The following is a 12,220-nucleotide window of genomic DNA, read 5'->3' on the forward strand; positions in this document are numbered from 1 at the left end:
CAGAAATCCTCCGTTTAGCAAATACACTGGCTTTATTGAATGTTAAATACCAGACTCGAACAAGCACCTGTACAATGAGCTCGGAAAAACATACAAATGCGATATATCCTTTAATACTCTTAATACTTTTCTGCTCTGTATTGAATGCACAAAAGGCAGTTAAGCTTGACTGTAATTCTTGCATGCTTGTTACAATATAAAACACGGTGCTGTGTGTGAGAGCATGAGCACACGCTGACATTTCCAATTTCTAGCATGGCGGGAACCCTCCCTCAGCTGCTCCTCCTCCTCCTCCGACGGCAGCGGAGAGATTTCACATTCAACTTCAAACATGCTCTCAGTCACAGCAGGGGATGCTTTTTTTCTCTGTATAGTTATTTGCCTTGATCCGGCAGTTGGCAGCATATATTGAGGTCAATGTAAGAGAGACAATGCAAGTGGGTGAAGCAGAATGTGGCAACCAGGCGCTTCGTCAAAAGTGTTGAAAACAGAAAGAGGTTTCACAGATTGCTTGGGAGTATTTGGGGGCATGCATACCACTGGAGTTCAATGAGCCATGTACTGTATGTGTGGTGCAGGTGTGGTTGAGTCTCCTTGGAGTGATACAGCAGAAAAAGAGAGAGAGAGAGAGAGAGAAAAGAGGTCTTCACATGTGGACCTCTGTGGAAAGAGGAGTGTGGAGGTGGTGTTGAGCTGAAATCAGAAGGTCTCCATCGCCTGGCAGATCTGGGCGAACACTTCATCTGGTGACCTCTCTGCGTCGATCTGTGGACAGAAACAAACTGCCTAAGACGAGGCCTTTTCAGCGTGTCGACGTGTGGTCGAGGAGGACACAGAAAGCTCACGGCAGACGGATGGCCTCCATGTCTGCTGTGGCATTTAAACACACACACACACACACACACACACACACACAGTCGACACCTGATGTGGCATTTAAACGTTCAAACAGCTCATTTTAAAGGGGCAGTTCAGCACCGAACAGAAACTCTTTGATTATCCACTGACCCCTGTGTCAATGGAGACGTCAATAGTACTCCAGGCAGCATCTTCAGCTTCTGTTCTGTCTCCTCACAGAGTCTTTATGTTGATTTTTCTTGTATGTGTTACATACAGATGGTATCAAATCAAAGGAAAAACAACCTGAATACACGAATGGATAACAAATGCAGACGCTTCCATGTAGGTCAAGAGGAGTCGCTGACTAAAAGTGACAGGTGAACAGTCCTCTCCACTGCCGTCATAAAAAACACCAAATGAGAAAGTATCTGGCTTCAGTTCGTCGCTTGTATTTAAACTCTCCAATCAAGCTCCATAATAAATACATACAGGACAAACACGGGGAGAGCCATGAGAATTACGAACAAAACTACTTACTCGAATCAAGTTCAAAATAAATGATTATTTAAAATATTAAAAATGAGAGAATGTCAATATAATTTAGGAAGAATTTCAGAAAGCCACTTTGTCGTTAATACGACAGGATCTTGTAAGTTTTTATTAATTTTTATGCTTGATGTCAGAGAGGATGTTTATTGTAAAAAAGGTTCAGCAGCTTCGACCTTCGACTGCAGAAACGTTCGTTTGTGTGTTTCAGCTGTGATATTTGAGTAATTGGCATAAAATCCATCCATCCATTGATGTTCTGTATTTTTAGCGTTGCATTGGGGCGGCTGGAGATAATTCCAGTTGGCTCAGGGCAGGAGTCATCACAGGGAACAGACAATCATTCACACTCACATTCACATCTATGGGCAATTTAGTCACCAATTGACCCATTAAGTGTGGACTGTGGGAGAACATGCAGAGACCCCAGCCGAGGCTCGAACTTGCTGTGAGGCCAAAGTGCTGCTCTCATAAAAACCAATTCAATGAAATCTTGCTGTAAACATTAATATTTTAAAAATATGTTTATACAGTTCATGTATCATTTGGAAATATACTACAATAACATAAATGTATTTATATATTTGTATGCATGACACAATATCAAAAACTTTGAATTAGTTCTCCAAAGAGCTCAAAGCCCAAAGTCCTATTTTACTTCATATTTTTCACATTCACTAAAGTAGAAATGTTCTGTCTGGATATTAAATATTAAAATATGGGAGATAATGAGGTAAATATTGGGGACTTTCGTACCCAGGGTGCAATTATTTGGCCACAAAATACTTTTCAAAATGACTTTAAATGTGAGTTTGAGGGAACTTAAATGAATTTCAGCTGAGATGAGGGCAGTTACTCTCGGTGGGAGTCCAACCTCTAATTCTATCAGAGTTAGCACAGGACACAATACAAAAAAACAAACATAAAAATAATTTACAGCCTCACCGTGTGCAGAAGCCTCTTGCCTTCATAATGAGATGCCACCGCCTGGCTGTCGCTGCAGAAGCTTTCAGCCCTCCTATGCAGGGCGTCGTCTCTGTCTAAGGCCGGGTGGAAGGTGGAGGTGGATCTTCCACGGCTCTGCAGACGACTGGACATGGTGTCGGCCGAGCAGCTCAGCAGGAGCACGGCGCTGGGCTCCCCCACCTGACACACAGGATACAGGATGAGGAAAGACAGCTCAGGCTTAACTCTTACTTCATACTGACAGTAATGTCTCATCATTCTACATTTTTGTGGCTCTTAAGATTATTGTAATTCTCAGCACATGGTCGTGCATCCACATTTTTTTACTCCTGCATTAACACTGAGTCATATTAAATTATATTTTCCCCACTGATGTCAGTCCTGCAGGTTAAACTCTGCACTTTGCTCTTGTTGGAGTTCATGTAGATAAATTATTGAAACTTTTTTTCTTCTTTTCCTCGTGTTCTTGTCAGCCGTGCACCCTGTTAGTCCGGTGCTCTGACCTTGGCCTCGTACTCCTCCACCCGTCTCAGGTCTCTGGGGAAGCTGCTGACCACAACACCTTTCCCCTGCCGTACCGACGACGCCACCGCCTCGCACAGCAGCTCCAGCAGTGTGTCCTGGAGTCCAAACAAACATATAGCAGAAGCATTAACTACCATTTTAAATATTTAAACCACAATTTAAGCTTCATGAATCTCATCAGACAACCTAAACTTCACAGCAGAAATAAACATGTTTACAGCCTGGTACAAAAAACAGTTTTGGTCTCTATAGCTATAACTGTACTGAGGGTGAATTTATATAGACCTCACCTCTTCAAGTTATATAAAGGCTTAATGTTATGCAGAATTAAGAGTTTGGGTGCTTTGATTGACAGGTGGATGCTGTCACAGGTGGTTTGCCACCACACTGAGCTCCAGAAACCTATGAGTGGTGTCCATATCCATGACAAATTGCTACTACATGTGACACTACTCACTAGGAACACATAATCAAGCGCACCCTGTGGAATGAACCAGCCTCCATATTTAAAGCTCCACCTGCTCTTCTTCTTTAGCTGACTGTGCTAACACTGAGTAAACACTTTGACATTTCTTGATCACACATTAAAGAACGTAGACGATCATCTGCAACACTTTGCTGCTTCAGTACGCTTCATCATCAATCACCGTCTTTGTGCACTTTGTTGCTGCACATGCTGTCATTACGCTGAACGCTCTGGTAAGTGTTTACTGTGTCTTCGCTCTGTTTAGTCTGCTTGTCTGGCTTCCTTTTGGTTTCACGCTGCTGCAGCTGCTGAATTTTTCATTCTTCTCATTGTTTGGCGTGTTCGTTTTCATGCTTTCATGGCCTAGATTGCTTTGTGCCACAGAATTATTAGTTCTTGCTGTTGTTTTGGGTGGTTTCCTATTAACGCAGTCTCAAGCTCTTGGGTCTATAGTAGCATGTTAAATGGTATACAGGCTGTAGGGACGTTAACAATGAGTGTTTACATCATTATTTTGCTGTTTATTGGAAATGAAATGGGTTTGTGTTACAGCTTTCTATAGTGTATTATTCATCATAATTAAATTACAGCTCCTGCTCTGTTTATGATGCTGCTCTCTCAACTAATGGACGTTTATCTGCTGCTTTAGACCTCGTACGAAGAATAACGTCTTCTTAAAAATAACTTGGAGCATAGCTCAGGTGTCTGATTGCAGCATATCAAGTGGATTGCTGCCCAGTTTATTAAGTATACTTACCTGACATTAACACAGTCTAATATAACAGCCCTCCAATAAATCTGACTCTCATCAAAGTCGTTTGTAATAATGTGCCCTCCTCATTTGTATCAATCACTGGATATTAGAAACACTTCTCACTTCTCTAATGACATGCAGTTCAACAGCAGCAGCAGCAGCACAAACCCAAAATGACCATAAAGTTGAATCAACACGTCTCTAAAAGATTTTAATCAAAAACTGAACATTATAACCTCCACAAAGGTCGGATTTATTGCAGGACTGTTGGATTAGTTTTAACTTGTCCGTACTGTATCTAGTGTTGCTGCATACAACATTATTAGTTGTTGCTGTTGTTTGCATACAGTACTCTGTATTCACATAAAACTGAACAAGAGGGAAACGTGCAACATGAAGTCAGAAAGTTGTGAAAAATGTTTTTCTACATCTGACTTCATCCAGAACTTTGGTTGAACAAAGGTTCTGTCATCAAAAGTTGAATGCCTGATGCTCTGGTCGATAAATCCCAGAGCCCTGTGTTTAACGCTGATGTCTGACTGAGCGGTGATGCTTCAGACCCAGGCTGAAATGAAACGTTTTCAAGTGTTTTCTTGTATGGTGATCTCTGCCTTCTGGAGAAAAGCTCACAGGGAGTAAGAAGGGGGATACAGTGCCTCCAGTAGTTTATATTTGGAGTTGACACGACCTTGTCAAAAAGCCACATTTGGTCTTAACTTAGTATTCATGACCAACTCTGGAAACCCCGCGCTGAGACCTTGATATGCCAGAGATGCATCAAATCATGAGCAGCAACGATCCACAGCTTCAAATATGCGGCTGAGAGTGAATTTCTACATCAGTGAAGTGACGTCGAAAGAAATCTCACTCTGTTACATGGAGTGAACTCTTAAGGCTGTTTTCTGTGTAAGAGGTACTCAGAGTTGTGCATTTATAATAAAAGTACAGCAGTATCAGCAATAACTATTAAAAATATTTGTTAATACTGTAGCTTTAAAGTAGCACTTCACTGTTGTAGCTGGTTGCAGTGGAGCTACATTTAACTGCTTTGAATACAGTTTGGTAGAGGGGACGGGCCCCTCCTAAGGGTCACTGGATAAATGTGATTAATACAGTTGATATGAAGAAAAACAAGTTCTGATATGCAAAATTTGTTTTTGATTTTTTGGACTTTTATCTTGAAGTTTCTTCTGTGATTTACAGACTTTTCTGATGGACAGTGAAGTAAACTGCTGTCAGCTGTAGCTGCTGTCAGCTCAGTTTGTTAGCCGTGCCGCCCACACTGTGAACCCAGAGCACCGGGGGAGTGTTGTTGCACTCGCTTGATCTTTGGTTGATAGCAGAGTCGTCAACTTTAATCTATAATCACATCATTGCATAATTATATTACTACTACTATTACACTCTTACTCTTACTCTTAGGTCTGGCTGTACTGTCTATATGTGCAGACCTACAGAGAGTACACATGTAACCAGACAGGAAGCTGACGATCAGCAGGCTGGATTACAGTTAACAGAGAACATTAAATTGCACTTTCTGTGTTGCCAGGCAACAGTACATTAACATTTCACCACCACTCACCGGTTGAGCCACACATGACGGGATCTTCTCACTTTCAGATCAAACTCTTAACTCTGGTGTCGTTTTTTGTGATGCTGTAAACCTGGTGAGGTGCGCTTCAGTAATCATAGTGTGGGATTACACATCATACTCATCCTCTCATGGCAGTCTCACTCACAAAGTGTTTGACAGTGACTATATGTTGGTGGACACATGAAACATGACCTAAGTGTGCTGTAAGGAGCTTAGACAGCTGAGCCTTGCTTCAAAGCTATTGGGTTTCTCTGAGCGCACAGGAAGTCCAGTAAATCTGAGCGTGGGTGTCTTTATATTGAAATAATGGAAACAGTTTGTCGCACTTATTGCTTGTGTAAAACCTTATATATAGAAGATGATTGGCGCTTCAGGAGGGGAGGGAGTGTTTTATATTTCATGTACATGAACAGTCTTGGTGTGTTTTTGAGGCTATAAATCTCAGCATGTGGACATAATGACTCACTACTATTGAACAACCTCATCAGTCCACGGCACAAAATGCCATTAGTGCTTTTAGACATTAAACATTTCTCAATGCACTGCAGTTAAACCTCCAGGGTAAAAAATACTGATGCAGTGTTAGGTTTGAACGCAAATGCAGACAGGAAGGTAAAATGAACAAAAGGTAACTTTTATGACTTACATGATAGATAAATAACAAAAGGTGGCTAAGGGAATCCAGGTTAATCAAAAAATTCAAGAAAAATCGAATTATTACTGCGCTTGTTACATGCTGAACATATACCGTATGACGTAAATAAAAATGAATAGTTTAGTTAGATCTTGATACAGGTGTGTACGGCCCTTGTGTGCAGCACGTTAGAGATCAAACAGTCCAGTGATCTCAGAGAAAATGTTGTTTTAAAGGACTAAAGATTAATATGGACTGAAGAAGACAATTTCGTCAGATGACCTTTAGACTTTAAAACGATGTGGAGTTATTGGAAATGTTTGGATCACATCCTTCATCGGCTGAGCCGACACTACGAGCTTAAAAATACATGTGAAGTTTACAGACTGAAACTAAAACTGATCATGGAAAAATCATACACGTATTTTTCAGCAGATATCTTCAGCAAGACTGAACTAGCAATCTCTAGAAAGCTTTACAAGGGTGAGCTTCACCTTAATTATCTTAAGCTATGCTTATGGATCGCATCACTGTGGTGTCAGTAATGACGATTAAAGCACATCCTCTCATGTTATGACTTGAAAACAGGCGGGAAAAAGAAAAGGACAGGATGTAAAGTAAGGCACTGTAGGACTCTTTCAACATAAAACAGGAAATACTGAACACCAAAATAAATACACTGTATTGAACGTGTATCAACTGATATGGCTCACAGATGATTGGCAGTCAGTATCAGAGACAAAAAAACATTGTTTGGACATCCCTATAAATAATATTATTTATTTATGTTCTTCATAATAAAGGAACGTGTAACCCAGTGCAACAGTGTGGCTTACTCGTGTAGTTTTTTGAGAGAAATAGAAAATACATCAGGCTTTAGATGCACAGACAGTACGTGTTCGTAGGAACAATTAGTTGCTTGTTTTGGTATTTTTAAGGGTTTATGTGTTGACAATAAAAAAAATATGGGAAACAATTTTGTATTCTGAGAAATTCTATTATTAATTTTCTGTCCATTCATCGTTTCAATGCTAGTAAACAGTTGGATTTCTCAGTAACCGGCTGGCTGTGTGTGAACGCTGTGGTGAGTTCATGAACATGAAGAACATTGATCAATAAATCCTCTTTTTTTTTTTCAGGCAGAGGGAACGAACACGCCGCCTTTTAAATGTTTTTTTTTAAATTAGTGACGTGTGGAGTCAATCAATATTTTTGTGACTCTGTATGAGAGCGATGTCCAAACACACACACACACACACACACACACACACACACACACACATACATATAAACCTTTTGAACATGTGCAAGCAAAGGCGACAGTGTGTGTGAGTGACAGGTGAGGTGTGTTTTGATGTGAAATGTCAAAGACTCTTGGACCTTACCGTTCAATTAAAAATCTCCCAGACAACCGCTGCTATGTCACTGAGGATTAATAAGCATCAGCAGTAAAATGCATCACTGTGTATAACCTCTGTGGACGTGGATGCTGATGAGGCCAGGAAGGTAAATATAATATATAATGTAATTTAGGTCCCATTCGGAAAAAAATATTAACATTTCACTGGGAGGTGGGTAGTAATATTAAAGACTATATTTAACCATCACGGTCCACTTTTCAATCCTCAGGACTTGTGTGTACAGAGTAATTTGATGGACAGTAGTTTGTCATATTTATTATTTCTAATATTAATGCATGTTGTTCTTATAGTCAGACCAGATTTCTCCATGTGAAATTTAGTCGTGCATTGTGATGAAAACCTGTCAGCCATACACAAATCTGGAAATCTGGCATCTTCTTATCCCTTACACTGTAATTAACCTCACTGCCCTTATTCTCAATTATATAAACAAGAATATAAACAATCATTTTCAGTGTAGCCTAACCATCACCTGTGTGTGTGTCATTTTATATTAAGTAATTATTTGGAGATTCATGAAATAAAAGGATAAAAACCAGCACCAGGCTTCTTGATGTTGGACTAGTAAGTAATATTAGCTGGCTGTCTTGTGTTGAACTCGCTTGCTGTAATATAATCATAACAAATTCACACATACAGCTGTCCATATTTTCCACAGTGGCACTAAATCGCAAAAATACCAACTCCTACTCAACGCTGCTTTAATAGATATGAGTTCTTCTTCCACCATTGCTTAAAACGTGCCTGGAGGGGGATCTTTAATCACTCATATTAACAGCAATATTGTAGAGATTTGTCAAACTTGGAATCATGTTAGAGGCTTGGACGGTGTCTGCTGGACTGAAGTCACATTTGGCTGCTGGCTATAGTCGACTTTCTGCCCTGATGAACTTGTTTACGTCTCCTCAGAAAATGTGTTTTCCTCTGAGAGTAGTTAGAGTTGTAGATAATATATCTGGTTTACACACTCCGGGCTCAGACAGCTTATGTCAGCTCTGTCTGTCTGGTACAGTGTGTATAGATGTGCAGTCTATGTGAACTGCCATTTTGAGCACTCTTGACTGTATAATATTTCAGCTGCAGCCAACCTCTTCTCTTCATTTCATCAGGCCCTTGGCAGAAAAACCTGTATAGTATATCCGTATTTCCTCAGCCTGAGAGCTGTTGTGTTTTATTTTGGCAGCATGGAGGAATTGATCTGTCTGCATTTTCTAACTGAACTTCGTTTCTGGCTGTCTGTCTTTATGAAATAATAATCTGTATGATCTTGCTTTCGAAGGTGTTATTTTCGTGGCTCAGTTCATTGCACTGTTGTCCTGCTTAGGCACTGGTTCTACCGGAGATCACATGTCAATCAAACATCTCTTTATTGTTTGATTTCAAGTCCAGCCAATCACTGCTCGGACTTAATATCCTGTTCAAACAGTCGCCTTTAAATGAATGGTGAAATGTACTATTTCTTATATTATATAATAAACTGAAAAATAAAATAAAATAGGTTATTTAATAATACATTTAAAAACTCTCCTCCTCCATGTTTGCAGTATTAATATCACCAACCTGCAAAAATGGACTGAGGGGTAGACAACATTTTCATAGAGCTGTAGACCTGAATCCAGTCTGAGTTTTCTTATTTCCCTACAAAATAAATGACTCTAATGCAGATATAATAAGTAACTCAGAACATTTACTTATATGCATGCGATGGTACTTTATGCTTAAATTCTTTGCTACATTTTTAGAGGGAAATATTGTATTTTTAATGTCCTTTCTGCTTCAAAAAGACATTTCCCTCACAGACTGCCATAATATGTCAGAATAAAGCCAGTTGGTTCGGGTAAAGAGACTGATTGCATGTGAGCAGAGGTCTGCACAAACCCAACAGAGACCAGGAGATAAAAAAGAAACTTTAATTAAAATGAACTGGTGCCATCTTGCACCATGGTACTCCAGACGCTGCTGGTTTCAATATTCTCTCAGCTGGAGCTGAACATCTCCCTGTTTAATTTATTAGTACAAAATATGTAAAACTGCATCGTAAAGTATTTGGTTCTTTTATAAAAAGTCAATCTTTGTACAGAAAAACTTTGCAGGGGGCGTTTAACACAACTTCCAGGGTGCATTTCAGCAAGAATGTCATTATTATTATTGTATGAAGTCCGTAGAGCACCTGTGTGTTTCGTTCTCAGCTGCAACAAAGAAACATTTTAACTGTCTTTTTTTCCATAGAAACAGCAGCTCTGCCTCATGGGTATTGTAGGATTTAGTGCTGTCCACTAAAGTGATGGAAAATATCTAATTTCTCAGAAACAGAATTGGAATAATTACAACTGATGGCCATAAAGTAAACTTATTATAAGACTATTTTTAGAAGTAGTAGTCAAATTAACTTGGCGAGTCTTGTGTTTATATGTTTAACATGAATGACTAAAAGAAACATTTCCTCTGTCACCTTTTAGTCATTATATTGAAAATATTAAAGAAACAGGGGTTGATGATTTGTCTTTTGAGTCTACCTCAGTCAAAGTGGATGAACCCAGCATATACACAAACGTACACATATTGAGCCTGAAGCCACAGATCTCTTCTTTTACTGTCCATCACTCTTTGAGGAAGCAAAGAAAATCATCCAGGCATTTTCACAGAGCTTGTTTCACCCAAAAGCGAGCGTGATCAATGTGAGAAAAACTCTTCTGGCACCAGCGGCTTATCCCACCTTGCAGCTCTATAATTGTAGCTCATATTCTTTGATGGCAGACTGACAGAAGCACACTGACCTCGGGCAGCTGCTCTCCTCTCTCCAGGACGTCCTGCAGGTGACGTCCTCTATCACTGTGAGACTGCAGCTCGGCACACAGCAGATCACCCAGGGTGACGTGACGCAGGCCAAATCTGTCCTCCATCCGCTCACACTGCAGAGATTTACCTGAGCCTGGACCACCTGAGAGCGCACACACACACACACACACACACACACACACACACACACACACACACACACACACACACACACAGGGATCAGTCCATCCTCACAGACAAGTAATCTCTGAGACAGAATGATGAGGCGACGAGAAGTGAAATTGAGAGGTGAAGGGAGAGCATGAAAGAGGCAATAGACCACCAATAGATGGTGTGTGTGTGTGTGTGTGTGTGTGTGTGTGTGTGTGTGTGTGTGTGTGTGTGTGTGTGTGTGTGTGTGTGCGCATCACAGGTCTTGTTCATTGCCTGGGGCTGAGAAGCAGGTTATCACAGATGATTATTATCGTCTCTCCTCAGAATCTACCTGCCCCACACCTCGGTTCAAACACACACACACACACACACACACACACACACACGCACACACATTTTGTTTTAGTTCTATTCTTGTGAGGGCCCCTCATTGATCGCTTTCTCTAACCTGTGGTGAAATGTAATGATGCAAGTACAAGTTCGAGGTACTTTACTGTAGTGTGTAGTACTTGAGTCTTTTCTTTTCATCTATTTCTACTCTATGTTTTTTACAATTATCAGACGGCTTTAGTTACTTTACAAATATTTTTGAGTTGTGCACAAAACAAGACATTTAAAGGACAGCACCTTTGGCATGACATTTTATGGACCAAACCACTAAATGATGAATCAAGAAAATGATAGATATATTAATCAATAATGAAAACAGACACTGGTTACTGCCTTAATCAAGCAGACCTGAATAGCTTCAGGACAGGTTACTACCTACGACCCCCGGCTCCATCAAACAACCATCCAACACAATGGATGTAATCTTTCCGTCCCTGATGATGTCGAGCTTGTCACTCCACGTGGCCATTTAAATCAACTAAACCTCACCCTTAACTGATTAATAAATAATACAAATAATCACCGTAAAATGTACGATAACATAACTTAAACCTGAGTCCAGCCATAACCTTAAAGTCTTAATCCTGAAACAGGTCTTTGTCCAAAGTCGTCACTTTCCAGGTTCGTACTGGTTCTCACAAAGATTCACAAAAGAAGTACACAATGAGGGGGCATACATCCTAACAGACACAAGAACACAGACAAAGCATCAAGAAAAAACACTGTTTTACTACTCAGCCCACATTAAATAACATCCTTTAAAATATTCAAAACTATTTCAGCAGCCTCAGCAGTCTATCTGCTCCGCTGCTGTGCTGTGAAGTCTGTGGGTGTTTTTTATCGCAGGTTAACTGTATTACACGGCCATGAAGCTGTGTGAAGCATCAGGAAGTGGTGATTTATCATAGCCAGCCTTGAGCCTAGCAATAAAGCTCAGGATGTTATTCAGATTCATCAGTATTCTCCTCTGCCAGCATTCAGAAACAGTCATCCTGGCATCCGGTTGGTGGAGCGTTTGCACCGTGTACTAAGGCTGCAGCCGCCTGGGTTCGATTCTAGCCCGGACCCTTTGCTGCACGTCTTCTCCTCTCTCTCCTCTGTTCCTGTCAATCTTAAGTTGCCAAATAAAGGC

At 40.4% G+C, this 12,220-nt stretch overlaps 1 protein-coding gene across 1 annotated transcript in view; it reads right to left on the reverse strand.

Moving 5' to 3' along the window:
• Positions 1-9: 9 nt before the first annotated feature.
• The window catches only part of ak5 (adenylate kinase 5), a 70,960-nt gene continuing 58,749 nt past the window's right edge, over positions 10-12,220 (reverse strand). Inside the window, exons 11-14 of the mRNA XM_019253599.2 lie at positions 10,524-10,687; positions 2,856-2,972; positions 2,332-2,532; positions 10-765 (exon numbers count right to left, since the gene is read on the reverse strand). Of these exons, the coding sequence (XP_019109144.2) occupies positions 700-765; positions 2,332-2,532; positions 2,856-2,972; positions 10,524-10,687 (548 nt within the window). The 3' untranslated portion in view covers positions 10-699. The remainder of the gene's footprint in view (positions 766-2,331; positions 2,533-2,855; positions 2,973-10,523; positions 10,688-12,220) is intronic.

This window comes from Larimichthys crocea, chromosome II, assembly GCF_000972845.2.
Source record: "Larimichthys crocea isolate SSNF chromosome II, L_crocea_2.0, whole genome shotgun sequence".
Lineage (NCBI taxonomy): Eukaryota > Metazoa > Chordata > Actinopteri > Sciaenidae > Larimichthys > Larimichthys crocea.